The sequence below is a fragment of the Panthera uncia genome, chromosome B4 (assembly GCF_023721935.1).
Source record: "Panthera uncia isolate 11264 chromosome B4, Puncia_PCG_1.0, whole genome shotgun sequence".
Classification (NCBI taxonomy): Eukaryota; Metazoa; Chordata; class Mammalia; order Carnivora; family Felidae; genus Panthera; species Panthera uncia.
In genome coordinates, this window is record NC_064809.1 from 113,990,961 (window position 1) to 114,010,629 (window position 19,669).

Below are 19,669 nucleotides of genomic sequence, written 5' to 3' on the forward strand. Positions count from 1 at the left end.
TAGACTGGGAGACACACGTGGGGAGCTTTTACGGTACTAGAAACGTTCCATTTCTTATGCCTTTTCAGAGGCTCCTGTATGCCCCTGTCCAATCCCATTCTCCCTTTTATCTTTTATATATCCTATATATTTTATACACTGGCAAATCTTCATTCAAAGATGAAGAAAAAGGAGAAAGACAAAGTGGTAAAGGCAGCATAAGCAAAATCTCTGAATCAGAAATAAATATGGCATGAAGGGTCAAAAATGTTTTGGGCAGAAGATGGAAAGGGAGTCAAACAGGTTTAACTCTAAGGAAAGCTTCAAATACCAGGTTAAAGCAGCAATTATGAAGAACAGGAAGTTCTTTAACAGTTTACAGTAGCCGATTCAGTACCAATTTATGTAACCAAAATTTGAGTCCTTTCAGTTTTTTCTTTACAGAATCTCTTTTATGTTCTTACCTCTCCATGCTCCCTGGCCCTGGAATACAACATTAACCTCCTAATTAGTCCTCCAGTTTCCACTCCACTTGATTTTATGCACAATGGCAGGTCTTGCCTGACTTCACTAAACCTTTTGTTTATACCCTTCCCTGTTCCTTCCTCCATACCTTTGTTCACGTTGCTCCCTTAGGCTAAAGTGCTCCTCCTTCTGTACATGCCCCATTCATTCACTTAGTAAATATTTTCGGCCAAATACTATGCACAGAATTTGGTTCTGGGCCTTGGGATATAGGAATGAAATAGACAACATTCCTGTCCTTACTGAGCTTCTGTTCCACTAGCAGAGGAAGAGAAATAAGTAAACTACTAATTGCAGGTGATGGGTTCTGCCATTTAAGCAGAAATAGGGTAGTATGATAATGAGGGTTGGGTGGTACTACCTTTTTTTTTTTTTTTTTTTTAGAAAAAAAAAAAGAGAGAGCTTGAGCAAGGGTGAGGGGCAGAGGGAGAAAGAATCTTAAACGCTCAGCACGAGCCCGACACAGGGCTAGATCCCACAACCCAGGGATCATGACCTGAGCCAAACGTGAACCCTTAACTGAATGGGCCACCCAGGTTCCCTGAGTGGTTCTACTTTTAAGTAGGATGGTCAGGGAAGTCTGCTCTAAAGAGATGACATATAAACTGAGATCTGAATAATATAAAGACCCCTATGCCATAAGAGAGGCTTTGGGAACATCAGGTAACCCCCTCTTCTAAGTCTCTGATAAATCAATTTGTATATAATTTGTGATACTTAGTATTTCTATTTCACCACTATTTCTGTGCATGCCTGACTATAATCTTGAGAAAAGGAACCTACTTTATATTCCCCAAAGAATATAGAACATCTTGCATTAACCAGCACTCACATGTTATTTGCTGACTGTTCCTTTAACAGCTTCAATAAGTAACTGAAATAACTGACTAGAGTTAACAGTGAATATCTCTGGGAAGTGGGACTGAGAGGAAAGAGATACTTATTTTGGGCTTTTACTTTACCTTCTGTAAAGTTTGAATTAAAAAAATATATTATTGGGGCACCTGGGTGGCTCAGTTGGTTGAGTGACTTCAGCTCGGGTCATGGTCTAGCAGTTCGTGAGTTCGAGCCCCGCGTCAGGCTCTGTGCTAACAAACAGAGCAGCCCGGAGCCTGCTTCAGATTCTGTATCTCTCTCTCTCTCTCTCTCTCTCTCTCTCTCTCTCTCTCTCTCTCCCTCCCTCCCTCCCTCCCTCCCCCTCCCCTGCTTATGCTCTGCCTCTGTCTCAAAAATAAGTAAATAAATGTTAAAATAAATAAATATTTTAATTATTAAAAAAACTTTACATTTTTCAATGTTTATTTATTTTTGAAGGAGAGAGAGACAGAGTGTGAGGTGGGGAGGGGCAGAGTGAGAGGGAGACAGCAGGCTCCAGACTCTGAGCTGTCAGCACAGAGCCCGATGTGGGGCTTGAACTCACAAACCGTGAGATCATGACCTGAGCCGACGTCAGACCCTTAACCAACTGAGCCACCCAGGCGCCCCAATTATTAAAAAAACTTTAAACAAGCAAAACCCAATATGTATGAAAAACATGGTCTCAGTAGTTTTCAAGTCCTAGCACATAAAGTCATTTAAGAGAAGAATAAGCTTTAAGGTTAACATGGTTATTACAAAGTATGAAACCATATGCTTTGCTTAACCAACAGTTTTGCAAACTAATTCACCTGACTAAACATATTTCTGAACACTAGAATTTTTTTTTGTTTTTGTTAACTGCTCTTAGTTGAACTTATTTTTCTGAGAATGAAACAATTGAGCCAAATCCTCTAAGTTATAAAGACTTTTACACCCTCACTGAGCATATTTTAAACTCTATAAGCAGAAACTTACATGGAGAATAAGATTACTGAGCAGACCAAAATGGGAGGGGTCGACTCATTAGCAATGTATTCTACAAGGGAAGCAAATCAAAAGTTTAGTTATTAAATGTAGTGTTTACTGGTCAAGGCTAGAGATAATGACAGGATTTTTTTTGTCTTTAAAAAAAAGCAGAAGTAGGGGTGCCTGGGTGGCTCAGTCAGTCAAGCATCTGACTCTCAATCTTGGCTCAAGTTATGATCTCATGGTTCCTGATATCTAGACCCACCTGGAGCTCTGCTTGGGATTCTCTCTCTTCCTCTCTCTCTGCCCCATGCACACACACTCTCAAATAAGCAAACATTTAAAAAGTAAGTAAATAAATAAGTGAATGCAGAAGTAGGTAGATGTTATTAAGTCATCTGCTAGCCCAGTATATACTACTAAAATTTGATTCATTATGTGTGTTAAGTTTTAAAGCATGATAAGCACAAGGAATGATTAAATTAGAAGTGTAAAGTTGGAGGGGAGCCTGGCTGGCTCAGTTGGTATATCATGTGACTCTTGATCTTGGTGGTGTTAAGTTCAAACCCCACGTTGAATGTAGAGATTACTTAAAAAATAAAAAATCTTTAAAACAAACAAACAAATGAAGCATGTAGTTATAATACCACTACAACTAACCTGAATCGTTTGAGATGTAGTCTGAGAACCTGAGGTAGGTGACAAACCATAAGCTGTTTTCGTGCCTCTGTGAGTACAACTGATTTTGAGGAAAACCTTCTACGTTTTGCTGTGATATCAAAGACAGAATGAGAATCAAATTTAAAGATACAAAGAAATGCTGAGTAAATACTTTAGACGTGTATTATTAAACATCTTCTCTGTCACAGGCATTGTACTGTGCTAGAGATAAGGACATACTTGCTCTAAAAAAAACTTGTAAGTACAAACATGCATACACACAACTTAAGAGCTAGTCAAGGTAGACAGACATGTACACAATTCAGTACATGATTTAATATAATCCTGCAAATAAGGCAACAGAATGATATAGTGCTACAATATTTAAAAATGGATTTGGCTATGCCAATTAAGAAGAAAACTTTCCCTAAACATACTTTAATATACACTTCCCAAATTCTTCATTTAAACAATTATCATGGTCAGTTCATTTACTGAATTTAATCAGAATCCCAGTGGGGACAGGTTCATAATTGCTCAGAACACCCTTCCCCACTTCCTGGCACAGCAGTCCTTTACCAGCTCTGTGTCTGAGGACTCCCTCGGTGTCTTGCTTTTGCTATTTTAGTACAAATCTTAAAACAGGTGGCATTTTAGATTCTTTCTGTTGTCTCCTCTGCTTCTCTTAGAGGTTCACCTATGAATTGTACCCTGCAGCTTCAGGCTGGGCCATTATCTACAAGTTTGCTCTGGATGCCTAGGAGCTGTCCTTCAACTTATACAGCAGCTCTGACTCCAGTCACAGCAATAGCTGCTTCTCCTGTACGGGGTGGAACCAGTCCCCTATGAGGCTATCCTCTAAGCCATCTCCACTTGCCACCAGAAGACTTTCCTCCAAGTCTCTGCTCCTGACATCCAGGAATCCAGCGCTGCTGAATGTCCTAGACCTACATTTGGATTGTCTCCCTGAATATATGGCCCATGTATAGCTAGATAAGTGATGTCAACTCCCTGACTTATAATTTTAAACACTTGCCTGTATGTATTAAATTAGAGTAGCTCTTTTAGGCCTTTATTTGGTAGGCCCAACACACACACACAAACATATTATAAAATCATATTCTGTATTCATTCATAGTATCTTTCTATTCCCAGATTTGGTGATGAAAGCATCTAGGACCATTCACATTTATGTCCAAGAAAAAAAATACTTCACCATTTGAATTTGATAAGGTTTATTTTGTTCTAACCTCATAAATCTTAGGGTTATATATTTATAACAGAGTTCATATTAGACAGCACTCAGAAAATGTCAGTATAAGCCATTCTAAGAAAACCATCAATTGATGTGACATTTCTTCAATGCTGGAACATCCAATATTTCTTTTATATTACTTTAGAAGTTTAGTATCTAAAACTCTAGAGTCATTTTTTCCAGACATGGAAATTAGAAAGAATACTTGAAAATATATGGTATAAACACTAAGATGCCACATGTACATTGATAGAAAAGATAGACACCAGCTAAAGACACAACAGATCTGTCATGGTTTTATATACAATTTCCCTGGAGGATGATGCTTCTCTTTAACTGCAATGGCTGTTTCATCCCCCAGTGCTGGGTTCCTGTGCTCACCTCTATGACAGAGTTTCTCATAATAGATCTTAATTGTCTGTTTCTTCCATTAGGAATGTAAGTACCTTAAAAAGTATTTTATTTCTATCCATAGCAATTAGAACAATGACTAATATAGAAGAGACAGTAGATGGTTTTTGACTAAATCTTTGTTTTCATGAAACCAATTTCCATACAGCAGTCCCCCTATATATTATGTCCTATTATCTAGCTATGCATACACACACTTATATGCATATATTATCTATAGATCAGTGTTTTGATATGTAGCTAAAAGACTCAGCAAACATTACATTCAGTACTAAATAATATGCTTTCCTTTGACTATTCCCCGTTGCTACTTTATTCTGTCTCACATATTAAGTTTAAATTTCTTATTTTATGAATTCTTTCTCTCCACAATTGACTATAGGATAAATTCTTTTAATGTCATCAGAAGGCAAAACAAACACATAGTTCACAAATGCCAATTATAAAGTAGAAACATCTATCTCAATTTCTTTTGATGAACTACCAAACTTTATTTCCAGAACTACTACTTCAGGAATTTTTTACGCTTCCTCTCATTTGTGTTTCTCTTTGCTAATCTTAGAAAAGCAAAGAGAATATATAGTCTCTACTTACAGTTACACTGGTCACATACGTAGATTTTTCCTTCTAAAGCTTCAGTTTCTGTGAATTTGGCCAACATTTCAGTAACCAGACATGGCTGGGAAGTAATATCTTTTCCACTGCATTGGTATCTTTCTGGAAATTCCAATGACAAGTCCCAGAAAGGTTCTATGGTGTTTGATTTGTTGTCACATGCAACACATGTAACCTGAAAATAAAAATATTAGTTCCTCAGATTACAATCCTTCTGTCAAAACACTTACTCCTTTCACTATAGAGGTCAGTAAATTAGTTTTTCTTATGAAAATGCACCATCAGAATTCTGAATAATTTGCTTTGTATTATTTTCAGGGATTTTTTTATTATTATAATTTTTCCTTTCAATGACTGTCATTAAACCCATTATGTACTGGTGGGCTTTAACCAGTAGGCATTTAAAAAACTCCAAGGCCATTAGTCAAATCTGAATGTAGGTTTAAAAAAAAAAAAAGACAACTGTGGACTCATTTAATTTGGTATATATGTGTGTGTGTGAAAGAGATTTATATGCATTTAATTTAATATGTTTAGATTATTAGACTTGTTCTTTGTCCTTTTTCCTTCCTCATCTTTCACTAATTTTCTCTCTCCAAATCCCTATAACCTCTTAACCATGATACAAATAAAATACTATTTGTATATTTTTATATATAGTATATTAGTACGTGTAGATTTTGAAGCCCTACCAATTGATAATTTCAAAAGCCAATACATTTAATGTAAATGGTGTCATCATACTCTCACTTAAAACAAACATCACTACATCAAAATCTTCACCAAATATAGGAACTACAAAGAATACGGGGCAGTTCTAACAACTGACATAGGAAATAGAGCAACTGGAAAGGGAAAGACTTATAACTTCAGTGAAACACTCAGCAGGATTTAATGTTGAAGACAGACTACAAATCTAATAATCTCCACATGATAGATTACTAAACTCTTTCATAAAGCTACATTCCTGAAACAGGCAACAAAATAAAGAAGCCAGGTCTAATGTAGATTTTAGATTTAACAAATTGACACAAAGAAAAGAACACTCTTGGTGTTTGTCTGGGGACTCATTTGGGCCAGGTTTTAACCTTTTGAGAACAGTTTATTAAAGGAACCAAGCATCTGAATCTCCTGAGATAACCATATTCCTAAGAGTTTATTACATGTCTAAAGGAAGAGAGCAAAAAAAAAAAAAAATAGTAATTTCAAGTCATCCATAAAAGAAAAAATAAACACACGGGCACTCTTGCACTATTCAAAATATGAAATATAAAATTCTTTCTGGAAAGAAACTTGTACTCAAGTATTGAAAGACCTACCTTTTGACAAAGTAATGCTACTTCTAGGGTTCTGTCTTAAGGAAATCATTAGAAAAAATGTCTTATAACTTTATAATAACAGAAAAACTGCAACTATTTTACAAGTCAACAATATGGGAATGGGTAAATATATTATGGTATATACATATAATGGACATTGACATGCTGTAAAAAACAAAAAAAGGATAAAATATTCTAAAGACTGAAAAATCTTTACATCATAATGAAAAACTACAGGCACCTGGGTGGCTCAGTTAGCCATCTGCCTCCTGATTTTTGTTCAGGTCATGATTTCACAATTGTGAATGTTGAGCTCCAGTCAGGCTCTGTGCTGAACATGAAGTCTGCTTAAGATTCCCTCTCTCTCCCTCTCTCTCTCTCTCAACAACAACAACAACAACAACAAAAAAAAAAAAAAATGAAGAAAGGAGATAAATTCATCATGACCACACAAGTTGGGGAAAATATGTATAAATGTGCAGAAGAAAAAAAACTAGAAGGAAATATACCAAAATATTAATAGTTTTTATATGTGGATTGTGGAGTTATGGGATAAGGGGATGGTTTTTCTTTTACTGCATAGATTTATTGTATCATATAGGTCCTTGGGGACTATATATTACCTCTATTTATAATAGTACATTAAAAAATTTTTTCGTTTAAATTTTTAGGTAAGTTCTAGGCCCAACATGGAGCTTGAACTCACAACCCCAAGGATCCAGAGTTGCATATCCTACCGACTGAGCCAGCCAGACACTCCTATAATAGTGCATTTTATTATTTTTTTCCTCTCTTTCTTTTTTTTAAGTTTATTTATTTTGAGAGAGTGTGTGTGCAGATGGGGGAAAGGCAGACAGAGGGAATCCCAACCAGGCTCTGCTCTGTCAGTGTGAGGCCCAATGTGGGGCTTGAACCCATGAATCATGAGATCATGACCTGAGCTGAAGTTGGATGCTTAATCAACCAAGCCACCCAGGCACCCTTAATAGTGCATTTTAAGCTTTTGCAGAAAAATGGTAGAAAAACAAAATTGCATGCAACACAAGAAACAACTCTAATTTGCTATTTGGCACAATGTAGAATCTTCACATTTCTGAAACATTAAGTGGAATAAAGATCACAGATACACCCAAGGAATAATTACATTTGAAATACTTAAACTACAGGCATGCATGGCTGGCTCAGTTGGTAGAGCATGTGACTCTTAATCTTGGGATCATGAATTCAAGCCCCACATTGGGCACAGAGCTTCAAAAAATTTTTTTTAATGTTTATTTTGAGAGAGAGAGAGTGTATGAACAAGCAGGGGAGGGGCGGAGAGGGAGAGAGAACCCCAAGCAGGCTCCATGCTGTCAGTGCAGAGCCTGACACGTGGCTCCATCCAATGACGCTGGGATCATGACCTGGGCCAAAATCAAGTCAGACACTCAACTGACTGAGCCACCCAGGTGCCCCAAGCTTCAAAAAAAAAATTTTTTTTTAATATTTAAGCTACATTCTAGCAAAGTATGCTAATGTTATAAAAACAAAAGGTGGTATCATTACTGTGAAAGTTGAAATGAGGAACAGAGGCAGGTGTGCAAGAGGAAGGAAATGACCTAACAGCCAATTGCCTAAAACAAAAAAATTTTTAAGATCTATGCTGTGGAAAAGTAGAGAACCTTATGTCTAGTAATAGTTTACCAACAAGTCCACTCATTAGAGTTATTAATTGGATTAAAGATCCTGGTTTTGTGATTCCTTTTCACAACAAGGGAAACTTTTACAGCAGTAATTAAAATAAAGGAAAATCATTTAGGATTATTTTCAATGAAATCACACTTACTTAAAATTTCCCTACCTACTTATTAAAGCTTTCAGACCTTGCCCTCGTGGGTTTTATAGAAAGTCTTCCAGGGCTACCTCTTGGTTCCTAAAATTATTCAAGTGTGTACCAAATCCATTCCCAGTACCGCAGCATCTTCAAATCTGCTCCCTAAGGCATTAAACCCTCTCTTCTCAATCTCTCAGAAAATGAATTTAATATTATCAACCTAAGAAGCTTTGTTTCCTGATTCCCTCTTCCCACAAAAAAAGCTTTTTAAAAAATGTTTATTATTTTTGAAAGAGAAAGAGTGTGCGTGTGCATGCGCAAAAGAGTGGGCGAGGAGCAGAGAGAGACGGGGAGACAGAGAATCCCAAGCAGGTTCCACACTGTCAGTGCAGAGCCCTGCACAGGACTCAGGACTCAGGAACCGTGTGATCATGACCTGAGCTGAAATCAAGAGTCGGATGCTTAACCAAGTGAGCCAGCCAGATGCCCCAAAAGCTTTGATACCATAGATGAAAAACTACTTCCAGTGATTCATGAAGGAAACACATAAATGAGTGAAACACTGTAAATGAATAAGCTGACTTCTTGACACATATTTGTAAAAGCAATCTATTCTGACCTGAAAACAGTCCTCTCTAACACACTAGATAAACAGAAAATACACATTTTTTTAGGCTTCGTTTTATGAATTCCCCAAGATGAAAGTAAGATTAAAAACAAATCCATACCTGACTAAGTAGTTGTCCATGAAAAATATTATTCACAACATTCAGAACCTGTTTGATAAGTTTCCTTTGAGAAGTGGGGATAAGAGCTGGTAACCTAGTACCAGTTGTCTCTAGTTCATGTTGTATTTTATCCAAAAGTTCACAGAGAAATTCCTGAGCATCCTGTTGGGCATAACCACGAAAAGCTGGAATTAGTCTCCACACGGAGTGTAGCATAGCAAATGGTGAGACTAAGGCCCACTTTCCAGACCACATGACTTGGAACAAAGTATGCAATTCATGACAGAGAGAAATGTATTGTGAACTTGGTTCCTTTGGCTGAATAAGTTCCATCTTTCTACTCTTTGATGCTCCACCACTTAGTCCTAATGATAAACTTGGATGTCTGGAGGGAACACAGCCTGTATCTTTTTCTTGGCATTCATTCATTTGATATGCTGTATCTGTGACTGGTGGATGCTTATAAGGTGATCTTGTCTTATCACTAGCTGTCACTGCCAGCCATCGGTTCAGATCAAGTTTTAAAAAACATTGCCGAAAAATAAGTAAATGACTCAACACTTGAAGAACAGAATTCATATAGCAAGTATTTCCCAAATTTCTCAATCCAGTTACACCAGGAGTTACTATTGGCCTTTGTTTACCTGAGGAGTCATTGGCTTTTTTTAATCTTACATCTTCTGAGGTAGGTACTACTTTATCTTTTGCTGGTGATGCTGGGGTTTGCAGTGGTACTTGAACAGGAACTATTTCTACTGTGGTAGACTGAGCTAGACCTTGCAAACGTAAACTCTTTCTTGGATGTATACTTTCCAATTCTGTTTTAACTTGATACTCTAATTCTTGTCGTCTTTTCTTCACTTCTCTTTTTGCTATTTTTTCCTGAAATTGTTCCTCTTGTCTTTTTCTTCCAATGGGTGATTGTTCAAACCAAGTTCGAAAGATTTTACCCATTAATATTCTTCTTCTATGCCAAAGAGCAGTATACATTTGATCTTCATTTTGAAGCAGAGATTGGGTGCTATCGTGTAAGTAATAAGTATCATCACTTGTACCCACAGACTGCAAAACCCTTCCACTACGAGTCGTGCACTGATAATTTTGACTTTTGATTGCACTTAAGGTACTTCGTAGTAACTTCAGGTCTCCAGTTGCATTATCATTAAGAACATAATCATCACAAAGGTAACAAAAAACATACATCTCATTCACCTCCAAGGCAACAGGATGACTGCTATCTTGAAAGTGCCTGACTGCATGTTCTTCAATGTATCTTCCACAGGCAACATGAGAACAGCTAAGGCAAGCCCAAATCGACTCAGTTGTATTGCAGTCCACACAATGCCATTTCTGAGGGTTGAGGATGGAATGGTCTTGAGCAAGCCGCAACTGCCCAATGTGTTTGCACTTATCCATTGTTAACATTTATTCAGTCTAGCTGAGAAACACATAATCCAAACAAGTCTCTGTTCACGATACTTGAGACATCTGAAAACTAAGCAGAACAATATCAATTTTTAATAAAAGCCAATATTTTTCTTTTTTATAAGGTATTTTTCCAAGAAAAATTTTTATAAATTTGCTTCCTTTGCTCCCAATTTGTGGGCTGCCTGTCATAACACCACAGGCAGTTCTTACTTGTCTTTTGTTCCGAAGCTCTCTAATCTCTCATCTGCCTTGCTCTAAAAAAATACACGCTTAACTTTCTCCAACAGGTTCCCTTTAAAAACTGTTTTTAATTTTCTGCCACCATCTACTGGTAGAAAGGGGGTAGTGCCCTCTTTTCAATGAACTAGAATAAGATCCATCCTTTCACCCAATAGTTGAGGGCAGTTTAAAGAACTACATTCCTTTTCTTAAAAATTAGAGTCGGCAAGACTGAAATATATCTCAGTAATGTCTACATTCTGAGACCCCTATCCAAATTGTTACTAAAGCATAATCATAGTTAACAGCATGAGTTCTGAAACAAACACTTAGAGATATGAATTCTACCTCTGCAACATACTGTTATATGTCTGATTTGAGCAAATATTTTAACTTCTCTAAATTTCTGTAAAACAGGGAAAAGTCATACCAACTTCAATGAAAAACTGAAAAAATATGAAATATTTAACACACAGTAAACCCCCAATAAATGGTAGCTATAATGGTAGCTACAGTGAAAAAATATGTATTTTAAGTAGGCTCTATGCCCAGTTGTAGAGCCCAACATGGGGCTTGAACTCTGAGATCGAGACCTGAGCTGAGATTAAATCAGATGTTTAACTGACTGAGCCACCCAGGTGCCCCTAAGATGAACAAATCTTAACATTCTATTATAGTCTATTTATTCAAATAAATCACATCGATATTTACTTAATTACCATTTTAAATTTAGCTTTCCACTAGTAAATCAATAATGACCTTTAATTCATGGCTCTGTAACATACTTTGAATTTGACAGACTTGACAGTTTACCTTAGGGAGGGAGAAAGACAGAGACATGCTTTTGTGTTTGAATAGCCTCTTAGGAATGTACAAGGATACATAAGCAAAGCAAAAAAGAAAAACAAGAAGTGGATGGCAATATAATAAATGTTTACATTCTGGTGGGCCTATGCACTATCTGAAATTATAAGCGTATTACAAAAACAAAAACAAAACCCCATCCCAACATAATAAAACAAAACAAACAAAACCTGTGTGGTTTTGACCCAGAAACATGTTCCTTTATGAGTTAAGAGTCAGGAAAACTTCTGCTACAGGATCTAAAAATAGAGGCATTTGGCTGACTTAGTTGCTTTAGTGTGCAACTCTTTCTTGATCTCAGGATTGTGAGTTTGGACCCCACATTGGGTATAGAGATTACTTAAAAGTAAAATCTTAAAAATAGATAAATAAAAATAAAGATAGTAGGGGTGCCTACGTGGCTCAGTTGGTTGAGCCACTCTTGATTTCAGCTGAATGATCCCAGGGTCATGGGATGGCCTGAGTCAGGCTCCAGGCATAAGCAGTGGAGTTCTGAGTTCCAGAACTCAGAACATTTTATGTAGTATGATCAATACTTTCAAACTTTTAGGGCAGCTGATAAAAGGACACTATCCAAAATCTATAAATAACTTATCAAACAACCTCCCTCAAAAACAAACAATCCAGTTAAGAAATGGGCAGAAGACATGAATTGATTTTTCCAAAGAAAACATCCAGATGACTGACACGTGAAAAGATGCTCAACATCACTCACCATCAAGGAAATACAAATCAAAACCACGATGAGATACCACCTCTCACCTGTCAGGATGGCTAAAATTAACAACACAGGAAACAACACGTGTTGGTGAAAATGTGGAGAAAGGGGAGCTTTCTCGCCCTGTTGGCAGGAATGCAAATTGGTTCAGCCATTCTGGAAAACAGTATGGAGGTTCTTCAAAAAGTTAAAAATAGAACTACCCTATGATCCAGCAATTGCATTACTAGGTATTTACCTAGTAAATACAAAGGATACAAAAATAGTGGTTCAAAGAGGTATGTGCACTCCAATGTTAATAGCAGCATTATCAACAATAGCCAAATTGTGGAAAGGGCCCAAATGTTCAACAACTGATGAATGAATAATGAAGATGTGGGGTATAGGTAACAATGGAATATTACTCAGCCATCAAAAAGAATGAGATCTTGGGGCACCTGGGTGGCTCAGCTGGTTAAGAATCCAACTCTTTTTTTTTTTTTTTAATGTTTATTTATTTATTTTGAGAGAGACAAACAGAGACAGAGAACACAGCAGGGCAGGGGCAGAGAGAGAGGGGGAGACAGAATCCCAAACAGGATCCCTTGGAGCCTGACTCAGGGCTCAATCTCATGAGTAAGATAATGACCTGAGCTGAATTCAAGAGTCAGATGCTTAACTGACTGAGCCACCCAAGCACCCCAAATGTCCAACTCTTGATTTTGGCTCACGTCGTGATCTCACAGTCTCATGTGAGATGGAGCCCTGAGTTGGGCTCTGAGCTGAGCGTGGAGCCTGCTTAAGATACTCTCTACCTCATCCCCATTTGTGCGTGTGTGCGTGTGCTCGCTCTCTCTCTTAAAAAAAAAAAAGAATGAAATCTTGGAATTTGCAATAGCATGGATATAGCTAGACTGTATTATGCTTAGAGAAAGAAGTCAGTCAGTGAAAGACAAATACCATAGGATTTCACTTGTATGTGGAATTTAATAAACAAAACAGATGAATATAGGAGAAGGGGGAAAAAAAAGAGAGGGAAGCAGATGGTAAGAGATTCTTTAAATTACAGACAACAAACTGAGGGTTGCTGGAGGGGACATAGGTGGGTAATGGGCTAAATGGGTGATGGAGATTAAGGAGGGCACTTGTGTTGAGCACTGGGTGTTATACATAAGTGATGAATCACTAAATCCTACTACTGAAAACAATATTACACTATGTTAACTAACTAGGATTTAAATATAAATTTGAAAAGATAAATAAAAAATACATTTTTTTAGGACAGCAATATGAATTTCAATGGTACTTAGGTGCCACCTCCAGGCATCTAAGAAAGCTGCAAAGGTGAAGTTGATTTTTGGTTCCTTCTCACCAATTTTTTTTTTTTTTTTTTTTAGTAAAATCTCCTAGCAATCAGAGAGCCTCTCCCCCTTCATTTCTTAACTTTCAAATGTAGGGTGTATCATGAATATGGACTTAAGGCTGACCAGTCCCAACACTCACATGTGTACACATTTCAGGCACACATTTTTTCTTAAAATTTTTGAAGTTTATTTATTTATAAATAAGTAAACAAGCACAAGTGGGATAGGGGCAGAGAGAGAGGGAGAATCCCAAGCAGGCTCCACACTGTCAGTGCAGAGCCTGATGCAGGGCTCGAACTCATAAACTGTGAGACCATGACCTGAGCCAAAATCAAGAGTTGGACACTTAACCGTCTGAACCACCCAGACACCCCTTCAGGCTCATATTTCAAGTTTATTTCTCTTCCTTCAAAATTTCCTGAGGTCCAGAATCTGTTCAAATACAGTATTTTATTAGAACTCCTAGCATTCAACAGTAGTTGCTAATGGCAAAATTAAGACATCAAAGATTAATATGCTCCATTATCCTAAACCCTTCCACGTACTGAAGCTAAATATCTCATCCTTGACTCCTTTTTCTCTCTCCCTACACCAATCCTTCAGGAAAAAATGGTTGGCTCTATCTTAAAAATATATCGAGAACCCGACAATTTATTACCTCTACTGCTCTCACCCTGGTCCAAGTCACAATCAAGTCTCACCTGGATTACTGCAATAAGGCTCCTAAATGGTCTCCCAGCTTTGATCCTTGTTGCCACCAAGAGTTTACACAGCAACAGCATGCTCTTCCTATAAACCTAGACCACCAGGGCCCAGACCTGACACTTAAGGGGGTCCCTGCCCTAACCCTCTCCCATGATGTGGAGTCTGCAGAGTCAGGGGAAGGTGGTCACCTGGAGCCTGCACACATCCCAGCTTCCCTTTTAGATCCATTCATGGGTACCTAAGACCCAGAAAATTCCCTGCCCTAATCATCCCCAAGCCTGCTTCCAGAAACTATGGGCGATAAGTCACTGAAAAACTCTGTAGAGAAGAATGACATGATCAGATATATAGGTCACAGATGGATCTGAAATGCAGACCCAGAGGAAGGATGAATGATTAAAAGAGATTATTACTCCAGATATAAGGAAATTAAAGCTGCAGAAGTGTTGAAGGAAAGATGGGAGCAGAGGTAGATTAGCGTCAAACAAACTTTGGCTTAAAGAACTGGTTCAATATGGAGATTAAGATAAAAATTTAGGGTTCTCTTCTATCTACTTTAATGTGGTTTTTGTTGTTGTTGTTTTGTTTTTTTTTTTAAGAGAGAGAGAGCACATGTGAGCTGGGGAGGGAAGCAGAGGGGGAGAGAGAGAACCTTAAGCAGGTTCCACGCTCAGTGCAGGGGTCAATTCTGAGCCCAAAATTAAGAATCGAATGGTCATCCAACTGAGCCACCCAGGCCCCCTCTACTTTTGTTTTAAAAAGATTATATAAAAAATAAAATAAAAAGGATCATATAAAGAATACAGAGACAATTTAAACATTCCTTTCTGGCAAGTCAGACAATAATTATTAGTTCAACTTCTTGAGATGAAGATGGAAATGCTGCTTATTTACACTCAAGGGAAATTATTTCATTCTAAAATTTTAGAGGTGGTATGAGTTATACCTTGCATAACATTCAGAAAAGAAGACTCAAAAGAAAAGAAACTTCTAGAAAGAATGTATAATATAGTTTATTTTGGGGTTATCCATATTTTCAAATATCTAAATAAGCATGTTACTTATACAATAAATTTTAAATATGCATACTAGTATATAATTTAGCACATATGTAGCTAAATTATACACAAGCCTCTTTAATCTCTTCTCTGTTCTGCAAATACATTCCTAACTGTTACTAAAAAATCTATTTACATGATGATGGCAAGGTTCTCACGGCCCTTCAACAGGAAGTGGCCTAAAATTGAACATTGTGATTCCATTCAATGAAAAACCCTGAAAAAAGTGAAATGCTGATCAGATGCCATCTCTCTGAGAGGCAATATAGCAGTGGAGAGGTATCACAACAAAATGGTTAGAAAGGACACTCTACAATCCAAATGACTGAGTTTAACACTTAGCTATATTTACCAAGTGACCTAGACAAATTATTTATGCTCTACTTACCTCAATTTTCTTATCTTTAAGAAACGGTGGTAAGAACACCAATAAGGTTGTTGAGGGAATCGGAGAAATTTATATTCATAAAGCACTTAGAATAAACCCTGGCACTTAATTATGTGGCTCTCAGTATCTTAGTTGACAATACTACTGTGAATACTGCCACTGCTACTGCTATTATATAGGCTAATTTTCTTCTAGTTTTATCACTTTTAGCCAGGGATTCATTCTTCTCAGCCAAATGTATACTGAGCCCAACTAAGGTGCTAACTGAAAATGAAGGTATTAGCTGAGAACTAAGGTCTAACCTCTCCCAGGAGTATTTACTTTTTAAAAGGGGAGCTCTCAAAGATAAAATCTTTTTTAAAAAATCTGAAGAAGTGAAACCAGGAGCACCTGGCTGGCTCAGTTGATAGAGCAAGAGACTCTTGCTTGATCTCAGGGTTCTGAGTTCAAGCCCTACCCTGGGTGTGGAGATTACTTAAAAATAAAATCTTTTATAATGTTTTTTGATATGTATTTATTTTTCAAGGAGAGAGAGACAGAGCGTGAGGGGAGAGGGGCAGAGAGAGAGGGAGACACAGAATCCGAAGCAGGCTCCAGGCTCTGAGCGGTCAGAACAGAGCTCGACGCGGGGCTCGAACCAGTAAACCACGAGATCATGACCTCAGCCGAAGTCAGAGGCTTAACCGACTGAGCCAGCCAGGCGCCCCAAAAATAAATCTTAAAAACCAAAACAAAAAAACCCACCAAGAAGTGAAACCAGAATGGTTGAATGACCAATAAGATTAATATTTTAGAGCAGGGGGTCCACTTACCCGGTCGAGTTATGAAAGAAACCAGGAGGGCAGATAACCAAAAGAGGGGCAGGGAGGTAAGCAGGAACTAGAAAGCCAGGTTGCTGCCACCTGAGGCTTCCAGTTTGCTCTGCTGCCTGGTGTCAAAGCTCAGAGACACTTAATAAGGTATCCCCAAAGGGTTCTCATCACACAAGATCTAAAAGCTTGGAGGAAAATTAAGGGGTATGGGAGTATTTCCTTGACACTTCCTATTTTCCTCTATTGGGTTCAGAGCACTTCTTTTCATTTGCTAATCCACTGTGGAGAAGCTATGTATTAAACTCTGTTTAGCTTCAGCAGGCTGGTTATGTAATTTTTATCAGTATATTCACTTTAAAGAGAGAAAATAAAATATTTTTGCATACTCCATGTAGAATCTGATAAAATATTACCTAATATAATAGCAACACACAATTAGTCAAGATGTTCTGAATGGAATCTATATACAAGGATTAAAATAATCCATACTATCATTTTCTCATACATTTAAAAAATGTTTCATACTTAAAGTTCCAATTAATATCTATGAAATGTTTTTTTAAACCAAGTATGCTACCTTTATTTGAAAAGACAGATGGATTTATAATATTTTGAAAGCTTTGTTATTCTTCACTGATTAAAGACAATGAAATTTTTAATTGGTTCAAAGAAAACCATTCAAGCTATTTAAACTTTCCATGGCATATAACTGATGAACATTTTTATTTTTAAAATTCCCTGCTACTGCTATTATATAGCAAATCTCTACAGTTTAAGAAAATAATTGTATTTGACTTATTGAAAGCTAATTATTTTACACAGAGTTAACATATAACAAAAGCAATTATAAAATAGAAAACTAAAATGACTAGAAGAGAAAGAAAACATAAGATCTTATTAAATATGGTATTTTTAGTTAAAAATTTACATCACACACAAGTATCAAATACATGGGTAAACTATTTAACTTGTAACAGTTCAACAGCACAAAACTGCTTATACTTACCACCCAGTGAAGACTCTCTGAAATTAATTTTCATTTACTCAAATGATAGCCCTTTGCAACATACAATCCAGGCTTTCAGCATGTAGTAATACCCTTCTGACATCTATTTCAATGGCTCATCCTACTGGCAGAAGTTCAATGACAGATGTAGGTAGCTGACCACCAGAACCTTTCTGAACCAGTCTCAGGCACACTGCAAACTCAGCTTACCTGTACATCTTGCTGTCACAGAGTTAGTTTCTCTTCCAATATTCTCATATTTTTTAAAAATATTTTTAAATGTTTTATTTGTGAGGGAGCATACGTGAGCAGGGGAGGGGCAGAAACAGAAGGGGACAGAAGATCCAAAGGGGGTTCTGTGCAGTAAACCCAATGAGGGGCTCAAACTCATGAACTACAAGACCATGACCTGAACTGAAGTTGGCCGCCCAACCAACTGAGCCACCCAGACGCCCCTAATATTCTCTTATTAAAGATAGAGTAGTATTATTTAAGTACATAGGCTATTTTGTTTTGTTTTGTCTTTGGTTTTACTCCTCCCTCCCATCCTTTCTACTCAAACATTCTTATCACCTATGTATAAAAGGTTATCACTCCCCAAGTCTTTATTCCTTTTCATTTGCAGAGCTATCATTCTTATTATGGGCTTTACTGTATCATTCCTGAGGTACAGCAGTAACCTCCAAACTGGTTTCCCATCCTCCATACTCTCATTCTCCTCCATAGTACTATCATGCCAAACTAATTTTCCAAGTTTCCTTTGAGCCTTTAACTATTAGAATCCTTTGACCCATAGTTCAATAAAACAGAGGATTTCTGGGGCACCAGGCTGGCTCAGTTGGTAGATCATGTGACTCATGATCTCGGTCATGAGTTTGAGCCCCATGTTGGGTATAGAGATTAAAATCAATTAATCAATAAATTAGCAAATTTAAAAAAATCTCTAACTTCCTAAAGGACTTGGGTTGTGCCAAATGTGAATCCTTTGTTTGTATATACATCCTTACTGCCACTGAACTGTTGGATAGGTTCCCTATGGCCAGGGAGGGACTACATGTCAAACATTTTTTTAGCATCTTAGTTAAAAAAAAAAAAAAGCCATTTTACTTAAAAAAAAAATCCTATAGGTTTGATAGCCATGTTGTTTTAGGCTACCAAATTCTTGGCACAAACAACTAGTATTGAATGCAGGTCTTGCTTCAGTTCTCTTTATGACATTTGAATAAGTGGTTAAGAATAGGAAGCCGATTATACTTAGAAAGACAAAAAGAAAGAATAGGAGGTCACTGATTACTAGTGACCCAAACTGCCCCCCCCACCCTCAACCAAGTGGCTATTTTTCCCTCAAGGTCAGTTAAGGAACAGTTTCCTGATATTTTGTGATATCATTATCCTATTTCTCCATCCTTAACCACAGCCTACCACGTGTCTAGTACCATTCTATGTGCTTTCAGACACCCCAAATAGACTTTATACAAAAGTAAACTGAGATATACTTCCCTAACCCTAATTATTTTAGGTGCCTGGCTGGCTCAGTTGGTACGTCAAGCAACTCTTGATACAGCATGTGACTCTTGATCTCGATGCCGTGAGCTGGAGCCCCATGTTGGGAGTAGAATTTATTAAAAAACAAAACAAAACAAAACAAACACACACACAAAAAAACTAGGTGGGGTACCTGGGTGGCTCAGTTGGTTAAGTGTCTGACTCTGTTTTGGCTCAGGTTATGACCTCGCAGTTTTGTGAGTTTGAGCACCACATTGGACTCTGCACTGGTAGTGAGGAGGCTGCTTGGGGTTCTTTCTTTCTTTCTTTCTTTCTTTCTTTCTTTCTTTCTTTCCTTTCTTTCTCTCTCTCTCTCTCTCTTTCTCTTTCTCTCTCTCTTCCTTCCTTCCTCCCTTCCTCCCTCTCTCCCTTTTTTTCCTTCCTTCCTTCCTTTCTTTTCTTCCTTTCCTTCCTTCCTTCCTTCCTTCCTTCCTTCCTTCCTTCCTTCCTTCCT

The 19,669-nt window shown here is 37.4% G+C and overlaps 1 protein-coding gene across 10 annotated transcripts in view; it reads right to left on the reverse strand.

The window, feature by feature from the left end:
• The window catches only part of USP44 (ubiquitin specific peptidase 44), a 54,661-nt gene that overhangs the window by 5,310 nt on the left and 29,682 nt on the right, over positions 1-19,669 (reverse strand). For all 10 annotated transcript variants that reach the window (XM_049627486.1, XM_049627483.1, XM_049627485.1 and 7 more), the window contains 3 exons: positions 9,130-10,624; positions 5,249-5,444; positions 2,989-3,097 (listed from right to left, as the gene is read on the reverse strand). In XM_049627486.1, coding sequence (XP_049483443.1) covers positions 2,989-3,097; positions 5,249-5,444; positions 9,130-10,554 — 1,730 coding nt within the window. In that variant the 5' untranslated portion in view covers positions 10,555-10,624. The remainder of the gene's footprint in view (positions 1-2,988; positions 3,098-5,248; positions 5,445-9,129; positions 10,625-19,669) is intronic.